The 21,072-nt window shown below is 49.9% G+C and overlaps 1 protein-coding gene across 6 annotated transcripts in view; it reads right to left on the bottom strand.

Annotated features, from left to right (window-relative positions):
* Positions 1-21,072, bottom strand: part of Fam53b (family with sequence similarity 53 member B) — a 147,591-nt gene that overhangs the window by 48,777 nt on the left and 77,742 nt on the right. For all 6 annotated transcript variants that reach the window (XM_052763418.1, XM_052763415.1, XM_052763417.1 and 3 more), the window contains 2 exons: positions 16,807-17,065; positions 9,232-9,286 (listed from right to left, as the gene is read on the bottom strand). In XM_052763418.1, coding sequence (XP_052619378.1) covers positions 9,232-9,286; positions 16,807-16,884 — 133 coding nt within the window. In that variant the 5' untranslated portion in view covers positions 16,885-17,065. The remainder of the gene's footprint in view (positions 1-9,231; positions 9,287-16,806; positions 17,066-21,072) is intronic.

Genomic DNA, 21,072 nt, shown 5'->3' with positions numbered 1-21,072 from the left:
CCATTCTTTAAACATAGTTTTAATTTGACATTAGTTCAGTGAACCAAAATAATGAATTCCAAACTGAGGAAATATAAACTAAACTGGGCATGGTAATATAAGTCCAGCCTAATCCCAAGAAGTCGAGACAAGAGGATCACATTGAATGCAAGGTTAGTCTGAGCTACAGAACGAGAAGAAATACAAATTAACACAGACTGCGTCGTAGTTGTCTATTACAGAAGGAGAAAAGTAATCCTAAGAAAAAGTGGAAATCAAATCAAAATGATAACAAATGACAGCAAATCGGTAAGTATAATTAAAATGTTCTACAACAGGTGATTGGTTAAACAGACTCTAAGGGAATAACACACAGCATGTAGCAGTGCAGTCTCCAGGACTAACGGTCTGCAGTGTGGGAAATGCCAGCGACATGTGGCTAAAGCAGCCGTGTATAAAGCCCTATGATTCCTACATAGTAAAATACATAGTGTGCTATACACGAAATAAAAAGAAACAGACCATAATACTAATGACTGCTTGTCAGGTGGCTGGTTAACCAACGCTTTCTTAGTTGCATTCTTGTCTGAACATCTCCTATAAGGAACTGTATCAACGAGCATGTGAGAGCTGTGGCTGCTGGGCCCACAGGGCTGTGCTCTGCCTTAGCTCTGGAAAGGAGCCACTTTGGAACCAGGGCCCAAACATCATCTACTGCTGGGTTCTCTCCTCTGGGTTTTCAGGAAGTTGCTGGAACCAACTTCCCTTTGAGGCCACGACACTGAAAACACCACAAGGCTCAGGGGTGTGGCAGGCTGGGGAAGGAACCAGCAGGCCTATCCACAGAAGAGTGAAAGACCAAGATGGCACCACAGCTGGTACTTGGAAGCCCGGGACACAAGACAGAACGTGTCTCAGTCAAATGCAGAGAAAGCCATCAAATAGAAGGGGTCAATCTAATCTACGGAGGGATTTCACTTGCTTTTCATTCTGCTGGACTCCCAGGTCTGAAGTAGAACCCAGGGTGGCTCTCTGGGGTCCTCCACAGAGTGTGGTACACAGTAGACCCGGCAGAGAGTGGGAGGAAATGAAAGAGAAGGAGGTGATGGAGTGAGGCGGCGGGTGTTTACTGGTTACTTCTTGTCACTGTCCTTAACACAAGCAGGTTCAATCTGGCTGTGCCACAAACCCTCCACCCTACTCTGAGCCACGCACTGGCTACCTATGAAACAGGCAGGCAGCTAGGTAGAGTCGAGTGAAAGCTGTTTTGAAAAAGGAAAGCATTGCTAGTGTGTATCACAGCAGCCATGTGGCCACTTGTCCCGTCTGCAGCACAGATTCAACCGTTTCTAGCTTTATCACTTTGAAAGGTACAATACAAAAAAGTAAAAACAATCAATGCTATGTTTAGCTCTGGTGTTTCCACCCTTCACTCGGGGTCCACAAAGCAATTTGTTGGGTCAGGTCAGCGGACAAAAGAACAGGAATAGAGCTGATTTTTAATGGCAGAGTGCCTTATGTGTGAAGTGCCAACGTTGCAGAGCACAAAGGGCCCTGAGAAGAAGATAGCGGGTACCTCCACCCTGCCATTCAATATCACCTCTGCACAAACAACTGGAACGCTTTCCAAAGTGACAAAGGCCGTGAGTGCCGAGGAGCCACTGGCCCTTGGATGGAATCTCAGTGCTGCACATTTCTTCATCTCTCTCAGCTGCTGAGAGAAGAAGACACAGGCCCGGCAAAGCGCCCAGAGCAATCTCTCGGAAGTGGCAGTTGTCAGTGTAATTTTGAAAGGACAGCACCAAAAAATATGCTTGTGTCTGAGATCTGCTCTTCTGTACCTGGTACCAGTGTCTGTAGACTCAGGCTGAACAGGGAACCAGTATTTTTCTGTACTAGCATTTTCTAGGATATGGTTTCAGGATTGCCTGCTGGATGATGAAGGGAGGAGGTGGAACTGGGAGGTGGTGAGTAGAGATGTAGACTCCTGGTCACTACAAATGTGATTCATAAGATTGAAGCTGGTGGGTTTGATCTGCTTCTGCTTTGGGCAATTAGAGGGCAGTAAACCTATAAAAAAGAATCCCTTTGCTTTTCAAGTCCTTAGAAAGTCACAGGCCAGGTGGGAACTCCCAGGGCTTCCACCCCAAATGGCACACAGACTACTTTGCCATCCCTATTGCATCAACCTTTGGAAAGATCTTAAAAACCTCCTCAGTGTTCCTAGTGCACCCACGCTTACAAGTGTGAAATTTACACAATGGTGAGAATGTGTGTGAGTGCATGCGTGTGGGGCATACAACATACCACCCTGCCTATGGATGGGAGGGTGAACCACACACACACAAATATATCCTGGGCCCAGCTCTCCCACAAGTGAACCACATGACCAAAGTCCCTTCCAAAGTTGAGGTTCAAGGACTGAGGATGAAGTTTCTGACCAGCTACCCTTTGAGACAAGGAAACAGACCCCAAAATCACACTTACAGAACCCAGTCCTGCTGTCCTGACCAGAAAGCAGAGGCTGCTGGGTGCACAGATCTTGAGCTTTAAGAAAGAAAAGCACTTGAAGGAACGCAAATAGCATTTGACCTCAAATGTTCTTGTTTCCATTTCTGCACTTAAACTGGGAAATTCCCTGGGGCCCATATTCTTGGGGGACTATAAGACTTCTTATGTTCAAAAGATAGAGGCGTTTTACAGCCTTGGAGATCTCGGTGCTGTTTTCGATACTCTCTTAAAGTGACACGGCCATAACCCAATGTGGTTTCTAGAATAGCTTAAGCAGTTACATACAGAGCCAAGGGGCCCGATTCTTGCAGCCTTCGAGGCCAGGGAGCAAGCCCTGAGGCAGACCTGTGGCTGACTCATTCCTGAACTTCATACCTGTCTACTTATGCTGACAGTGAGGTATGGTCACGTATCCCTGCTTTCCCCAGGTTGTGGTACTCTAACTTGGCCGCAGGGCTGCAAGGACTGTCTGTTCTGAGTAGAAGCTCACCAACTCTTTAAAGAACTGATGTCTTTATGAAGGCAGCTTTGCTAAACTGAGCTTTTGATAAGAACATTGAAGGAAAAGCTAAGCAATAACTCGAGCTTCCCCACGAGGTCTCATCTGGGTAGTTGGTTAGTTTATCTTGTTTTTAAAGACAGAGTCTCACTCTATAGATCAGGTTGACTTGAAACTCACCATATTACCCAGGCTAGATTTGAACTTGCTGCAATCCTCCTGTCTGAGCCTCTCAGATGATGGGATTACAGTCATCATGTCTGGCTTTCTCACCTGCTTTTAATGAAGTGTAGGGCCTCTGTTGCCAGAATGGAAACTTACTAGCAGCTGAGTCAGGAAGAAAGGCTCCTGAGCTTCTCTGCTTTAGCCTCTGGCCCTGCTGTGTCTTAGGGACAATGAAACAAGACACCAAGTTCATTTCACAAGGACCTCCCACAGACAAAGCGTTAGGATGGCTGAAGGTAACATCCTACTGGGTCTCCTCGGGGAAACAGGAAGAAGGCTGACCTGTGGGGCTCTGAAGAAGTAACAAAGGTCAGGGTGCAGAATGGCTACCAGGGCCTTTGCCTCGCCAGTAGGGCAGGGGCTGCAAATGGCAACTGTCACGGCTCTTGGCAAGCCTGTGGTCATGGGGGAAATGTGACCTAGTGTGACCACTAAGACAGAAAAACTGCACCAGGCTGAATGTTGGAGGCACAGGCCTCTGTTTCCTCACGTGTACAAGGTGGTGTGGACTGGAGTCCTGACAATCCTTTCAACTCTGACAGGGGCCGACAACTTCACCCCCAAGCTCCCAGGCACACATACAAATGTGGGGGAAACTAGTATTCTCTATAGCAGCAAAACTCCAAAGGGTGGAAGGCCAGTTTGGTTCTGTTTCTTGTTTTGTTGGTTTTTTTCGAGACAGGGTTTCTCTGTGTAGTTTTGGTGCCTGTCCTGGATCTCACTCTCTAGACCAGGCTGGCCTCGAACTCATAAAGATCTGCCTGCCTGTGCCTCCTGAGTGCTGGGACTAAAGGCGTGTGCCACCGCCGCCCGGTGTTTTTTTGATTCTGTCCTGTTTTCAGTATAGACGGAGCACGTGAGATAGACAGTTCTCGAAACTATGCACACAGGCTGGGTGCCTTTGTACCAGATGAGGGAACTGTCAACAGATGCAATACCTACCAAAATGGGGTCCTGGTTGAAACTGAGAGGGAATATGAACATGTACCCTAAGCAACTGTTCATCTCCTGGGTCATCACAGCAATCTCTACACTGGTGAAACTAGGCTTCAGAATAGTGCCATGTGTCCTCTAGGCACACCCAGTTGACAAACAGCAGAACCCAGACCTCTGCTCTGCGGTCCCACAGCCATACTCCTGTGAGTAGGACAGGCTGTTCCTGACATACCCACTGCCCTCCCTTTTCCACTAAGAGGCCAGCACCCAAAGATAGTGCAGTAGCCATTCTTGGGCCCCCTTCCTCACCTCCGTGAGAAGGCAGCCCAGGAGAGTCTCTCTTCACTGAAACAGCTATCCTGTGCCAACTCCATCCCATCTACTTCCACTCTGTACTTTATCCTACACACACTGTCTGGAACCAATAAAAGGTACATGGAAGAACTGAAGGCACTCTGTATGGCTTTCAAAATCACATACATATGTAACCACAACAAAGGTACATTTAAAATGTAAAGAGTTAGGTTTTTAAGCAGACATATGTACTTGTATGCGGATGTCCTTTTTCACTGGAAACAAATTGTATGCTAGCCTGTATTAGTTCGCAAGCAGTTTCTTCTAGGAGGCCCTGGCTCGAGGATCAGATTCAAAACGGCACAAAATCCTGGGCTGAGTAGCTCTGGTATTGTTATTGGTGTTTTTCATTTTGTTTTGGTCATTCAACTACAAGGGAAACTGTCTAGCCCTGAATGCCAGCTTCTCTATACAGGTACAATCACGGACCACTTTCAGTGACCAACTGGGGCTGAGTTAAGAGACCTAAGGCTACTGAATCTCAACATGAAATCTCTTCAGCCCTACGCAGCTCAACACAGACAACTGGTTTCCCTAGGAACTCCATTCAGAGAGCGCCTCCGGGAACAACCCTTCTATGTTCAGAGTAGCCGTTAACAGCCGAGTAATTAAACACTGAAAGTAAGGGATATAATTAAAATGCTGACAAACCTGAACCAGAGTGGCACAAGTTGGGCCGCTATAATGTTTTTACAATTCCTTTTTATACATAATGTATGATCCTTCTGCTCAAGTTTCCTCTATGTTCCTTGCCTCTGAAATAATTTACATTAATAAATAATTTATTACCATAACTCCTGAAGTAATTATGGGTTTTCATCCTTTTTTTTTTTTTTAAGCATATGAATTGTTTTGTTCTCTGTCCATTGACTTGTATTTACAAGATTCTTCCTAGTGGCCTTTTGGGAATAATTGGTGTTGCCTTTGCTTTCTCACATTTTATATGATTTCTAATCTCCTGGCCTGAGTGGTAAGAAAGATGGAATGTGTGGTATCTACTATCCTGACGAAAATAGGGTTTAGTTAGTGGCTGCGATTAGCCAACGGTAATGAATGGGGTCTGCACTCACCCCACTTGCCCTGTTTTATATAAAAAGAAAAAGGAAAGAAAGGAAAGAGAAGCTGGCACACCTGTGACCTCAGGCAAGCATGAAGTCGCCTCTCCCAGAGGGTCACAGGCTCAGGCTAAGACTTCCCATGCAGCCCCTGCTTCACGGAATCCAGGACACCCCTCCCACACCTCCTGAGCCCACCAGAAGTAGGTGTAAGGAACAGTGCAGCTCCCAGTCCAGATGGCAGGCCGGGAGCTGCCACTCAACTCAAATGTCTTGAGTAGATGCCTCTCCCGCGAGAGCCGCCTGCATGGGAAATCCTGCCTCAGTACAGAGGTGGGTGGGGAAGATCTGAGGGTGAGAAAAGCCCCCGGCGTCTGCTAGAAGGAGCTGGCCTGGCACCTAAGAAGGAGCCTTCAGCTGGGGACAAAGCAGGTGCACAGGGCTGGGCTCTGTTTTGTCTCGTGTCTCCTGTCCACACCTAACCCAGATTTGTTCTCTCCCTCACTTTAGGAAAGTGTAAAAATACTTTGTATCAAGTTCCCAAATCGAGGTGGGGCACAAGGGTAGGGAAGGGTCTGGTATCCAGTTCACAATCGCAAGAATGAAGTATTTTAAAAAATAAAACAGCCCATCCATTGTTAAGAGCACTTGATTCTACTATGCTGGACTGTAAGTTGGCACCGAGGCAGTTCAGCCACCCACAAGGGTGGCATTCTGTGAAGAAGCAGTAACCCAGTGCTGCTCTCCGAGCCCTGGTGCTCTTACTGGCTTTTCTTCAGGGCACCTAGGAAGCCCCCCACACTGGTTCCCAGATAGGAACCTGGAATGGGGTTAAGAGGGAAAACCCCGAGTCACAGAGGTTTGTCTTCAGGAGCCTGGGCTGGGGTGGTGATTATGACAATTGACATTTTATCTTTGCTCAGCACTGTCCAGCCCTGGAAGGGCCAAAAACCCTCTTGAAAAGTCTGGCCAGCCCCTCAGGGTGTTCTCTTCCCTGCTATTGAAAAGTGAGCACACCCAAGATGAGATCCCCCTGCCTGGGGTGCACTCCCAGTGTGCCACAGTGACCGAACAAGGCAAGGCCACAAACTTCTCCATTCGTGGAATCAATGGGCTGGACAGCTGATGGGAGCTACCTGCTCCAACTCACAGGGAAGTAGGGAGGCCTCTGACTGCTGAGACCCCTGGTCAGCAGCTGCTGGAATGGACAGAATGTGGGAGCACCTCCTACCCACAGAAGCTATGCTTTGCCAGAAGAAGAGATCAAGAAACGGGAAAATGGATTCTACCACTCAATGGCTCTACTGGCCTCCCCAATCTTGGCACATGGACAGCATACTGTCTATGGCTCTTGCTCCTCTATTAGACATAAAGTTCCTTTTGGGTTAGGACAGGGTCCCTTTCATTCTGCCCAGCATTAAGTACCTAGAACATGCTAAATGCTCAATGAAAATCTATGAGAACAAGCCCCTGAAACCCCTTGTGGTGAATGAAAGCCCTGGTAGCACATGTCACACGGGGCACAGCTCTCCTGAATCAAGGAAAGCTGAGCAGCAGGCAGATGAGGGGCATGGAGCTGGAGAAGCAGAGTGCACAGGCATCTCCAGCATCTAAGAAGCTACCCCTGCATCGCCTCTGAGTGGCGAGACTTCAGCACTGTTCTGGAGAAGTGTGAGCCAGTAGGCAGCCAGTGAGGCTCGGATAGGGCTTCCAGAAGAGTCAACCTGTAAACACAGACTGGCACTTCCTCCAAACCCTGTGCTACCTTGGATAGAAAGCAGGCTGTGTACCTCATAGGCTCAGGCAGCCAGAGGGTCCTGGACAACCTGGGCTGCTGACTGCTGATCACCCATCTCCTTCTCCAGGCCTCTACTCTGGCCCCATGGGCAACTCTGTCACTTATACCCACCCCCAAAGGAAGCCGCTGTGGCCCCTCTTTTGAGGAACAGTATCTTCAGCTGAGGTCTCGGTCCTCTTTGCAGACTACTTCTGTGGTGTGCTCTCTTGTGCCAATCATCACAGGCGTTCTATCACACAGTCCTCACAACAAACCCACAACTGCTGTGCTGCAGATGAGGAAATCGAGGCTCAGAAGTTACAAAGTTCACCTCTAACAAGGCTTGCCACAGACCAGACCCATTAGAGTCAGCTTTACATAGAGACCCACAGTGGAGGGCCAGGGAAGCCTAACAGAACAGCCTTGCAATGGAGGCCTGCCATCCTCCTGACACAGGTTCCAGGTCTGACTCTGTTGGAGATAAGTCTGGGGTGAAGGTTGGCCATGCATGACACCCTCCATGACAAAGCAAGGCAGCTCAGTTGTGAACCTGTTTCAGGATGCAGGAAGTACCGCAGGCTTCTGCGCCATCGAATGGTATTGGTGGTGGTGATAGGGGAAAATGAAAGCCTTTAACCACCAAAGAAGTATACAGTCATATGAGGATAGGCTATAGAAACGTGTTAGCCAGGTGACTTCCCCGCTTCAATGTCCTCTAGGCAGCAGTATCAAAAAAGACAGCCAGCTTTCCCTGCACTATAGCATATATTAAAGAGAAAATAACTGTCCTTCTCTGCCACCTGGTCTAATTCTATTTCCTAGGAGATCTTTCAGAGAGTCACCGGGCCTCAGTTTCCCCTAGTATGAATAAGCACCTGCCTGGCTCTGAAGCTGCAAACAATGTGTGTGGCAGTGTTTAACAAGACGGACCCAGGTCCCCTGTGCACTCACAGTCTTATCTATGGGAAGTGCTTTGAAATCAGAAAAAGAAACCACTGGACACAGAGAAAGGAGGGTGACGATAACCTCATATGGCCCTGTAAGGTACTGAGTCTGAAATCCCACAATGGCTATTCCATCACTGAGGTCTGGTCTCCAATTCAACATAGGTGGCACAGAATCCATCTGCAGAGTGCCAAAAAGTGCATGTAACCAATATAACCATCCTTTCTTCCCTTTACAAGAAACAGCATCACATGTGCACAGAAACACGAGACCAAGCAGCTTACTGGACAGGCTATTTGCCATATAAACCAAGAGTCTTCAAAAGGTTCCTGACCTCTGTTCTCTCTAGTTCCCTTCTGGGACTATCCTAAGAAATAAAACAAAAAACTCAGACTGAGAGAACCTCTGGGCATTACAACTGAAAATTCAACAGCTCCTTTACCCCATGACGTAAGAATCACATCCCCCAGGACATTTTAAAGCACCCACTCAGTGCAGTACTATACAGCATTAAGATGCAGGACCTGGTCATTTGCATGCTGTAGGAATTACTGAGTGTAAAACCAAACAGTCTATAAAATTATATATGTTCATGGTGGACTTGGCTATGTAAAATATGCAACACACACACACACACAAACACACAATATCACTGAGAACCAGAATTCAATGGATTTTTACTTCCTATCATATGGTATATTTTCTGAATAGAAAAACAAAATCACCATGAATTACTTAGTGATCAGCCAGAACTCAATGCTGGAGTTAGAAATGGTGCCAATAAACCATACACCAGTGCCCCTCACTCTCACGCCCAGCACCCTGTTGGTCCACTCCAGCACTGGGGACTGAACTAGTTAAAGACAGAAGAGAGTCTCTCCAGGACTACTCTAGAGTCTCACCTGGCTAGAAGGACTAGAAGAGGATGCCCATGCTGTGGAGCTACTCACCCATAATTCCACAGGAGAGAAGGGTAGGTCCTTGACTCATCTTCTTTGGCGTGTGCTGAAAACAACCAGAAAAGCTATTCAGTCTTCACGTCATCAGAAGCACGTTTGCACATGACTCTGAGCTGAGCTCACGACACTGAGATCTTCCTAAAGTCACAACTTCAGGGGGATCTGCCCTTTGCCAGCATCACGTTGAGGAAAGGGAAGGAAAGTAGCCCAAGAGACAAGATCTGCACTTTGCCTGGACTTTGCCCCAAGGCTCCAAAGCTACAGACAGAGCAGGCTAATACAAAGCGCCTGTGACTGCTGACAAGAGGGACTCTCTCCACAGAGGGTATAGGGGAGTTTTGATGCAATGACAGAACCAAACTTTACTAGGGGCTAGAAAGAAATTTGGAGAGGTGGGCCTCCTAGGAGTGAGGAGCAATGGACCCCATCCTACTCCCTGATGGCTCCCCAGGGGATAGAGAGACAGCATCCTCCACTACCCAGAAGGGAATGCTACAGTGAAGCTGCCAATCATTCTCTCTAAGCACAAGACACTCACTGGTTCTATCAGGTCTCAACCTGAGAGTTACGGTTTTCAACTCCTGAGTACTGCATATCACTGGGCTCCCCGCTCCACTGTGAACATTTTCTGCCTTCCCTCACAATCCACACCTACCTCAGCTGAATACCAGATGAAAAAGAAGCTGAGAATGCATAGCTACTAGACAGCAAGTAGAGCACAGAATATTCTGGGGGCTCTTGTGCTGTCCAGCATCCAAGTCAAGGGGCCTATTCAGAAGGCCAGTGAGGAGCAGACATCTCAGTCAGGACCCCGAGAAGAAGGTCTGCCTCATGCATTTCAGAGACTGGCTCCCTCCCTCCCGCACGTTCAGTTACAAGTATACTCAAGTCTACAGGAACTGACAGTTATCTGTATTCAGGCTGTGCTAGGGGTTGATCGTGCAATGGGAAATGAAGTTCTCAGCCTATTACACAGGCTTCTAGCTTCTGAGAGGAGCTCCAGTCCCCTACCACATGACAGAAAGAGGCAGGGTTTCTAGGGTGAGAAATGGGTGGGAGCTTGGGCTCTGGCTCATCAAGTCCCAGGAGGAGGGTGGGGCCGACTAGCAACACCTGGCCCACCCAGATAAGGTGGCTGGCGCCTGGCACCAGCTTCCTCACCCCATCCCCAGTGCTCAATTTGGGGACCTCTGCTCTTGGTCAGCAGGGCATTTATCTCAGAGAGGTTTAAAGGGCAGGATGGTCCTTCCCAGCCTGAGGACACAGAAGAGAAGAAGAGCTCAAACCTCAAAGAGGACAGTCACACAGACAACTCCCTCCATTACAGAGAGATGGGACTTGGGGGTGGGGTGCAGGGCATGTGTGAGGTGGGTAGAGATCAGAGCTAGTTTCCAGAGGAACATCTGAGCTGGTGTTGATAGACAGGAGGGTTATTGATGATAGAGAGCCCTTTTCCAGGCCTCTTCTTGGCTTAAAATAGTCTTTAACATTACCAGGCCGGGTCACCCCCTGGTATGTAACTGGCTTATAGCCACCCACTGAAATATCTAGAAAGAGTTAAAAAAGAGCTGCACCTGCCTCCATCTCAGCTAACATGGCTAGTGCTGCAGGATGTGCAGCTGGAAGCCACACCAAAGTCACCCAATAGGGAACAGGTGACACACAGGAGAGCCTGCCATCAGGGCTCCACCCACACAACCAAGTGGAGAAGCCTACAGAACCCAGGCAGGCCCCTTACTCTCCAGGGAAGGGTTCTGAGAAGGAACGGGGATTGCCTCCTGCTGGGGTGTCTTGCCAGCCAAGGGAAACAAGGTCTCAGTGCTCATGAGGTATCCAGGCTCAAGGACAACATCTACTCGGGTAGGTCCTAGTCAGCTCTATCCAGAGCACCCATGCCAGTGTCAACCAGATGGGCTAGGAGCCCACTGAAGCTATACCAAGACAGAGAGCACAGAAAGCTGAGAGAACAGGAAGGCTGGCATAGTGAGTGTGCATTACGAGCACACAGGTGTCCCAGGCAGGGCCTGGGGCTTCACATGCAGAAGCAGGAAGCAGAGTACAGTCACTTGTACCTTGTCAGGAGGGGAAAACTCAAGTTCTGTTCATTCCACTGAGTTGGCCCTGAGCACCTGCTTCTAAACCCTGCCTCACCCTGGCCCTGGTCTTTCTGGGCCTGATCCACACACTCTTCTACAGCCTGTGAGTTTTCCATCTTTATTCCAGCAGTATTCAATTTCGTTTGAGCAGACTGTAGATGACCCTGTCAAATTAAGAATCCTAGGGCTAGAGATGGCTCAGCAGTTGAGATCACTGGCTACTTTCCAGAGGACCAGGGTTCAATTCAAGGAACCTAATTGGCTTACAACCATCTGTAACTCTAGTCTCAAGGAATCTCACACTCACTTCTGGCCTCCATGAGCACTAGGCATATACATGATGCACACAGATATATGTGGGCAAAACATCCACACACAGGAAATTAAAAAAAAAAAAAAAAAAAAGAAGAACCTTGATTAGCTTCACACTGGATCTCAAGCTAGGACCAGGGCCCTGTCTTCTGAGCCCTAATCCTGAAGTGAAGCAGAACTTCATAAGCACCAGAACATCTCATCCTTAGCCTCCCAGGGTGGAAGGACCAAGCACACCCTGATCCCTGGCAGGTTTGCTTGGGGACTTCACATGGGCAAAACGACATCCAGGAGTTTCTGGCTCCAAGATGATACAAGCCTTCTTATTTCCAGTCTACCAAGAACACAATAAAATTCCCACTGCTCATGCCGCTCCTGCAGCCAGGCTTCTTACTCTTCAGATCCTCTATTCCCAGAGTAGGAAGAAGGGATAAGCGAATGCTGTGCCAAGCCAAGGTCCAGCAGCCCCAAAGGGACTCTGCTGTGAGGCCCCCCCAAGACTTCCGGAATCTGCAAAAGAGTGAGCTCAACTGCAGGCTGAGGTCTACAGGGAAGGAAGCCGAGAGCATGTTTCCTCTTTGCACGCCTCGCTCTTTGTGCCTGAACCCACCAGGGCTGTCTCAGTGAGACGATTCACGTCACAAGAGGAGTCTTTGGAAACAGGTCCTGGTAGGAAAGACAAAAGCTGGAAATCAAATTGAGGCTTCAGGGACATCTGTCTGACTAAAGAAGGCCCTGCCTTCAATAAAGACCCAATTAAGGCTCCAAAGGAGAAGCTGGCAAACACGGAAAATGCCAGGCCTTACCCGTGGCTTTCACAACTTTCTTCAAAGGTTGCTACTGCCTTATATAACTGAGCCATTTTTTCCTTTTGTTGACACAGGGAAGCCAGGGAGCCACAGTGTGAAGGGGAGATGCTCATACCACATACTAAGAACAGGCACAGTATCATGCCTACCTCTCAAACAGAACTCAGTAAGACCGAGACAGCAGGAAGAGGAGAGGAATCCAGGCCAAACAAGATGAAGAGAAGCTGAGAAGGGACAGTGCAATGGAGGGAAGTGTTTGAAGATGCCGGTGCAGCCCTGACTTCAAGGCTGAGACGGGCACAGGGGCCTCTAGGGTGCATATGTCTACCCAGGGTGAAACACACCAGGCTTCGGCTAGTCCATGGCCAGCCAGAGACTCTGGTTGGAGTTGTCGAGGCCATTACGCCAGGTTGGCCTGACAAGGAATATGAGAATTCCCTGTGCCTAGATAGCTGGACAAGGCTTAACGTGGCTACCAACTTCAGACTGGGCAAACACCTTCACGCTGGCGCTCTAATGCGGGGTGCAGAAGCCAGTGCCTCTTCTACTACGTGCATGCTTTGGGGACAAGCAGGCAGTCTATAGTTATATACTGTTCTCTGCCCGGGGCAGCCACTTGCCTGTCTCCTGTGGTCTCCGGGATTTAGAGAAAGCTGGAAGAGAAAGTTGGCCTGGCCAAAGAAGGTGGTTGCTTTGGAAACAGGAACAGGCTCTTGGCCTGCATGAAGGCAAATAGGCAGGAGCTGGGGGAGTTCGGTGCTCCAGGGTCAAACATCTGGGCTGCTTTCCAGTGACAGTGGCTAATGTTAGAACATGAGAAGGAAAAGCCCTCTGGACAGAGGAAAGCAACCCAGAAGACTAAAGAAAGAGGACCAGGAATGGTCACGGCTACCTAGTAGGCAAGGCAAGCCAGGGCTGGGAGCACAGCCGATCCCCATGCCTACCACTCCCAGGGAAGTGGGTTCCCGAGCCTGGAAGGAACGTGCTAAGCACTTGTCAGCTCTTGTTCTTTTTCCCGTACCTTCCTTGGGAGTAGGGACAGTCACCTTTGTCACCAGAATTAGGGTTTTGCTGTTTTGAGACAGGTTCTCATGTTGCTCAGGCTGGCCTCTAACTAGCTATGTAGCAAAAGCTGGTCTTGAACTTCTGATCCTCCTGCTTCCACCTCCCAAGCACTGCAGTCACAGGTATGTGCCACCAGTTCTTTCAGAAGGGAAGGAGAGGATGACTGTGAAAGGGCAGGGACCACCACACACAGCTCCTCTTGTTCCTCACCAGGACGCAGGACAGTGGCTGGGAGAGCTCCAGGGTCCCAGAGCCTAAGGAACCTTCTAGCTACATGTCTCAGGCCTTTCCTCTGGTGACTAGGAAGAGCCCAAGGGCCATATAACACACCTCAGAAAGCGGCTCCTGCCACCTCAAAGGCTCCCAGCCTCCCTAGAATCCCGGTTCCTTTTGAAATCTTAGGCTCCGTTTTGTTATCTTCTTGGTCTAATTAGAAAGCAAAAGAGAAACTGTTTCCCACCTTTTCTGTGTTAACTGGTGGCAGTTTGTGAGAAGATGATGTTACCAGTGTTGCATGTGAAGCAGGACCCCAACAACTTCCTCTGTTGCTCACAGAGGGGATTGGTTGACCTCAGACTCTGTCTCAGGGAGGTCATCACCAGATTGACACTATTTGGATCTTCAGGTACTTACAGAACTTTTCTCCTTGAGGTGGCCATGACCTTCAGACTTGGCAGTGCAGAAGGGTACTGGCCAGACCGTGCACTCCCATACTTAATTCTCTGAGCCACAGTTCCCGTCTGTCTAAGGGGCAGAGACAGATACATACACCTTTGCCCTTGCCTGAACATCTTCCATGGTACCCTCCACACCTTCTATGACCAACACCTGTGTTGAACCAGGCCCAGAATGTAACCAACAGTCAGTATGTGAGATGTCAACAAACTCACAGACAAGAAGAGCTCTCTCCAAAGAGGACACCCCTTACCACTGACCTGCTATCTGGAGCAGAGGGGAGAAGACAGATGGCTGTGGGCCTAGACAGGCCACCAGCAAAGAGCAGGAGGAAGAAAGCTGCTCTCTAGAAGGGGAACAGAGGTTGGAAGACAAAGCCTGGGCCTCGGAGCTAGAGAGCAGAGAGTGAGCCCTGAGGGAGGGATGAGTATGCCGGTCCTTCTGTCCTAGAAAGACAGCTCCTCTCCCAGGGAAGGCACAAGACCATGTTCCTCAGTTCGCGCTCAGGAAGGGCTGCTTCCACGACCTTGTGGCCCTGGTGCTGGGAACCAACTCTGTGGCTAGCCCCAGCCAGTCCTACTTTGACAAGCACAGAGGCAGCTGTGGGGGCCAACAATACAGCTGAACCCTGGGGACCTCTGAGCAATCCCTCAGTCCATCGGCACCATCTGCAGATCCTTCCCCAAAGTTGTTTTTTTTTTTTTAGTTAACTAACCAAAAAGATAAGACAAGCATGACATATATGTATGATCCATCACTACAAATTAAACACAGGGACCAAAACAACAAGGTCAGAAGCCGTGCCAAAGGGAACCTGTGCACTCGCTCACTCTAACTGAACACCTGTTATGCAAAGGTCCTGGTTCCATGAAATGCCTGGCTTTCATTAAGTGTCTGCCCCAGCACGAGGAGTCGGTCACTCAATACACAAGACCCACAGGTAACCTGTTAAAAAATGGTAAGAGCCAAAAAGGGACATAATGTGGGGAAAAAGTATGGGGGCAGGCAGGATTGAATGTTAGGCTGAACGGCCACAGAAAGGAGGAGAGAATCGTGTTAAGAGAAGAGTTCTAGGCGACTGAAGAAGTCCAAAGGTCCTGAGGCAGGCCACAGTTGGCATCTCTGTGCCAGGGGGGCAGTTTTACCTGAGTGGAGTAAGCAGAATGTTACAGTACTTGTGAGGCAGAAGCCAGGGGATGGTTCTGAGCACACGGACAGACTACACTGGTACTCCACATGGCTGCTGGGGAGAGAAGAGGTCTTAAGAGCCAGAAGCAGAGGCCCAGTTACCCCAAGAATCTACACGAGAGAGGCCAGCAGATAGGATGAAGGTGGCTGATGGTGGGGGTCGGGGATAACAGTGAGAAGTGATCAAATTGGAGATACACATTATCTGCGAATTGGAAGGAGGGTATGATATCTCAAGCAGCTCCACTCCTGCTCTAATGACCCAGGTTATCCATCAACCATGAACCTTAGCCGTTTCTCTCTGCCCTGTGTCTACAGTGCTGGGGCACAGGGAATAGCCTCAGAGATAGGTGCCCCAATACCAGTCTGAGGGAGGCTAAACATAGGCCAAGAGGCGGAGCTGGTGGATGGAAATGAGGTGAGTAAGTGCGCAAGCCACCGAGGCAGTCAGAGCCTTGCCGCAGGTCTCCGCTCTCAACTACATGTTTGGAAAATAAGATTGGGTCCAGTGGTTTTGAAGCCCCTTCTATTCAGCCTTCCAGGCCACACCCAGCACCCCAGTTCTGTGAGGCTCACCCTGATATATTTACAGCCCAGCCCGACTCCTCAGCACACCTGAACCTCAACAGGGTGTCAGCTATGAGCTGGCATACTGTGTGTTTGGTGGAGCCTCCCTCTAGACTGGGACCTACACTGGACAAGCAGGGCAAGGCGCAGCTCCAAGTCCTGCTGCTTCCTCAACTCTGTCGGCCTATGACCATCCACGGGAACAGGCACTTGTGAAGGCCCGTGGGTCAGATGCGGGTCCCAGGTGTTTCCCAAATTCACCGGGGCGAGGGGCTTCAGCCCACACACTACTCACAATGTGGGAACATGAGACAAGGAAAAGGAAGCTCACCACTGTTTGGTCAGAGGGCAAAGACCTGGGTGACTCCAGGAGGGTGGGTGACAAGACAGAAGCCCACCACCGTTTGGTCAGAGGGCGGCCGCAGAGGCTCTCACCACAGCCCGCCACCTTGCTGCCAAGCTGTTCTTTCTTTCTTCTTCATCTACCATTCTTGACCCTCAGGCAAGGGCTCTCACCCTGCACTGCCCTTTGGGGACAACCTTATCTCGGCCCCCACTCTGGCATCCCTCATCCTGGAGGCCAGGCAGGGATGAAAGAAATACTGGGCTCAGCTGAAGCCCTGGCATGATCCGCCTCCCCTCACTGCAGCAGCTCTAACCTGGGCCCAGCTGCTTCCTCCCTCTGAGGATGCAGCCACACAGTTCCTTCGCCACACAGCCCCAGCCTAGAACCTCTCACAGAGCTCTGCTTACTTCCAAGTTGTTAAGGCTGGGTGCCACCACATCCACAGCCACACCACAAACCTTCCCTGCACACCAGGCCAGAACGAAATGCAGCTCTTGAGGGTCCTCACCAGTTCAGGGACGAAGGTCCTGTGTGCTATGGAGTCAGCTCCCTGGATGATGAGGCTTCTCCTTAGGATCATCACCATGGTAAGGACCTCAGGCACTGGGCTGCATCCCAGGGTGGGCACAGGCCATCTTCAGGTGGGCACACTTGATTAATAGTGATAGCTGAGCATCCCGGGGAGTGATGTCATCAGAAACAGCTCCCCATCAGTTGCTCAGTCTGGGGACAAAGCCCTCTTGGAATGGCCAAAAGTAGTCAACAACCTGGAAAGACAAAAGACAAGCAAAGGGGTTCAATTCCAGGAAAGCCTGGGATGCCAACAGTGTAGCTCAGCCCCAGTGGTGCAGGGGACCCTATGGGGAAGGAAGCCTACCCTTACTAAAGAGGTTACCAAGGCCCAGAATGACATTCTTAGATCACACACACACACACACACACACACACACACACACACACACACACGCACGCACCAGCTAGCCTCAGGATATCCAATAGCCAATGCTCTACTAGACAGAGCAAAACATTTGGATCCAGCCATCAGCCATCTTCAAGACACACACACACACACACACACACACACACACACACACACACACACACGCACCAGCTAGCCTCAGGATATCCAATAGCCAATGCTCTACTAGACAGAGCAAAACATTTGGATCCAGCCATCAGCCATCTTCAAGACCACAGGTGCTGAGGTGTTAGCAGTATGTGGGTCCTGGCAAATGCGGCATCTTACCACTGACTGGGCTGGCTTTGCAGGCACACTGGGCTCGCACTAGGACAAGTTTAGACGGGCTGAGGGTCATACTCCTCACCCTCACATCCAATAGCAAAGGGGGCAGGGGATCCAGAGCTGGGCACTGGCTCACCTCTCCGCCTAGTCATGAACAAACGCTACTAACAAATCAGGAGGGTCTGCTTAGAGGCATACACCCCCTGCTTAGCAGTGCCGCGTTTCCACACAGTTACAACACTAGAGGCCTTTGTAGCGTTGTCCCTTTCCCCCGCAGTGAACCAAACCAAGGGACCTACGAGCAGTACCCGGACCGCCTTGGTACTGCCATTCTCCAAAGATCATCATGCCACCTCCCTGTGTACCGTGTCCCATCAGGCAAAGGCGGACACTGCACAGGCCTCAGTGCAGGTAAGAAAAGCAGTTCCTTACAAGGGGATTTCTCTGATCCTAGTTCCCCATCCCAACCTGTCTGTGGTTAAACCTTCAAAGAAAATTACCCGGACATGAGGATCTGAAGGTCACCATTGAAAACCTAAGAAATAATGGCAATAACAGCAATAAATAAATAGAAAGGCAGTTCCTAATCTGTAATTAAAAACAAACTGCTCAGTGCAGGAAAAGGTTTTAGAGGTCGCTGTGTAAAAATTAATTGCACCCTGGTATTTACTTCTCCTCCAGCTTGTAAATCACATTTTCCTGTTTACTTCGATTCGACTTTACAGTGGGTGCTATTGAATCTGCTATTATAGGCCAGCTGGTGAGCACAGGGAAACGACCTTCTACCTTCTTCGAAAACAAGGTTCGTCCAAAGTGCAAAATCAGGGATGGGGAGAGGGGAGTCAACGCATTTGTAAAGCTTGACTGTTCAGGAAAGGAGGCCCGGGGGGTCAAGAGTCCCCAGTGGCGCTGGGAGACCTGCTTCACGCTTCAAAACCACATCAGTCTACAAACCGTGCACCCTAACCAAGTGTGATGTGTTTAAGGAAAGAATGGCAAACCATTCCGCCTAGTTCTGGCTCAACAGCAGGGCCAGGAGTGCCCGCTGGCCCCCTGCATGCTTGGATCAGGAGCAGGCCAGGAGGGGTGCCCCTGGACTCACCCTTCAAAGGGGCCCTTTGTGCTGCCTAAGCAGGGGAGGCCTGATGGCAGCCATCACCTTTCTGGGTGTGAGCTTCAATTCACTCTAGGGCAGGCAGCCATTGGCACGAGGCCCAGGAGGAAAACTCCCTGCTTCCGTCTCCGAGGTGACTGGTGGGCTCAGTGGTCACAAACTCAGATCTTGAGTCCAGCACATCTGGGCTGAAATCCCCACTCTTGGAATACGATATTTCTCTATGGGGCTCAGTTTTCCTCTTTTTACTGTATCCTAGAAAAGTAAAGCTCAAGCCCTTTGCTTAGTGCCTGGTTCATCTGAGAAATCATAGGCGGTAGATACTACTGCTAGTTTCATGGGGGAGCCTGGGAGTCCCAACCCTCTTTCCAGCAGTGGACATCCAGGCCATCATCCTCTCTAGTTTGTTTAAATCCCATCAGCAGAGGCCTGGCTGTATTATAGTCCATCCCTCTGGTGAAGCTGGGAGACTAGTAAGAGCAATGCTATGGAAATTATTGCCATGGAAACAGGGCAGCCCATCTAGCCACAGCTCTGCACAGAGCTGCAAAGTGGACTGAGCTCTTTGCAGCTCCACCCCCGCTGTAGCCCTACAGAGGACCAGAGCTGGCACTAGGGGTGGAGCACTACAAGCACCTGTGTACCTGGGTAGTCAGTAAAGAACCATAGGTCTGGAGAAGGAAGAAGGATGGCACCAGCCCCGCCCTCGAAAAGAGGCAGCACTATATACATGCTGAGAGCAGAGGGAAGGGCAGTGTGTGTGTGTGTGTGTGTGTGTGTGTGTGTGGTGGTGGTGGTGGTGGTGGTGGTGGTGGTGGTGGTGGTGGTGGTGGTGGTGGGGTCTTCAAGACTCCTCTGCACAGGGGCCCAGAGCAGGAACACCCTAGCTGCCCACTCACAAGGGACTAGTTAAATAAACTACAGTATAGCTGTGTGACAGAATACTGTGTGGCCTTTAAAATGGTTTTAATGAAGCAGTCAGAACATGATGTGGGGAACGGTATGCACACTGGCAGCCATGCACAGGAAACACGGAAGGCAAGAGGACAAAGAGCTGGAAAGACCCCAGCTCTGAAAGCCATGCTGAATGCGGACTTTATTCCACAATATGGTGGCTCCCGGAGGAGTTGTAGCTGGAACTGGCTCCTGGGATCTGCTGGAAGAGGCTTTCTGCCCTTTATACACATGAGCCAGCACAGTCCCTTGAACAGAGTGTGAGCTCAGCACACACTTCTGGAATTAGGCTAAATCACAGCAGCTTCTGTGAGTCTGGGTACATCGTCGGACCGCAGAGGCTCATGCAGACCAGGAGAGCCTGGCCAATCTGGAGTTGCCTGGTTTTCTTTTGACCAGTGGCATAGGTTTGACCAACCCCATGAGGGGATGCTGGTGCCTGTCCAGTGACCTAGACCGGTGTAAGAAGGCCTCTTGCCAGAGAGAAAGGGAAAGCACTGGGAGATCCCAGCAGGGTGGGTGGCAAGACATAAGCCTGGCAGTACACCCGTAGAAGCCACCTCTTGAGCACAGGACCTGCTTGGCCTGGGTGGTTTTCTCTATAACCACATGAAGCACAGCTTTTATCTACTGAGCACTACTGTGGTCTGTCTCCAAGGGGTCACCTGCTCTCAGTGTGGCCATGTTTAAGGGGTGAAGGGCACAGTGAGAGATCATCAATCAGGTCTTGCAGGGCACTGTCCTTTAGCAGGTGTCATGAGACTAGGTGAATTTTCTTTAAAAAAAAAAAAAAAAAAAAACTTTTCTAAAATCACATGCCTGGCCACGCCCAGCCACTCCTGTCTCACCATGTGCTTTCTCCATCTTACATATAATATGTATGACACCATCTGCCGGGAGCCCTTCAGAGCTGAGCCAATTCTTCAGCCACGCTGTGAACCCTTCCCTCTTAATAAAGTCTGTTCTTCATAAGTTACCCAGCTTCAGTTATTTTATCTGCAGGAAATGAACTGACAAGTCGGGAGGCATGGTGGCTCATGCCTGTAATCCCAGCACTTGGGAGGTGGAGGCAGGAGGACCAGGAGGGGCATGGTAGCTCATGCCTGTAATCCCAGCACTTGGGAGGTGGAGGCAGGAGGACCAGGGTTCAAGACCAGCTTCAGTTACATCAGATCTTGCCTCAAACCAGCACCATCCCAAAATAAAACAGACAAACACCTACTATGCTAGTAAACGCTGCTTTACACACATTAGCTGTAAAATAGGCTCATCTATCCCCATTTCACAGCCGTATGAAGCAACTCACCAGCGTCTAGGTTGAAAGCTAGGATCTGATCCCTGGTGGACCATCTCCCAAGCTTATACCTTCACGTTGCTCCCCACCTGCCTATCCCACATGTGCCCTTCAGAAACCCACTTAGGCAATGGCCATATGGCCTAGCAATCAATTGCATTCCTCGGCA

Source organism: Peromyscus californicus, unplaced genomic scaffold, assembly GCF_007827085.1.
Source record: "Peromyscus californicus insignis strain IS unplaced genomic scaffold, ASM782708v3 Scaffold_4__1_contigs__length_199733344, whole genome shotgun sequence".
Taxonomy (NCBI): Eukaryota; Metazoa; Chordata; class Mammalia; order Rodentia; family Cricetidae; genus Peromyscus; species Peromyscus californicus.
Note: the sequence above shows the minus strand (reverse complement) of the source record. Positions and strands in the feature narration are given on the sequence as shown.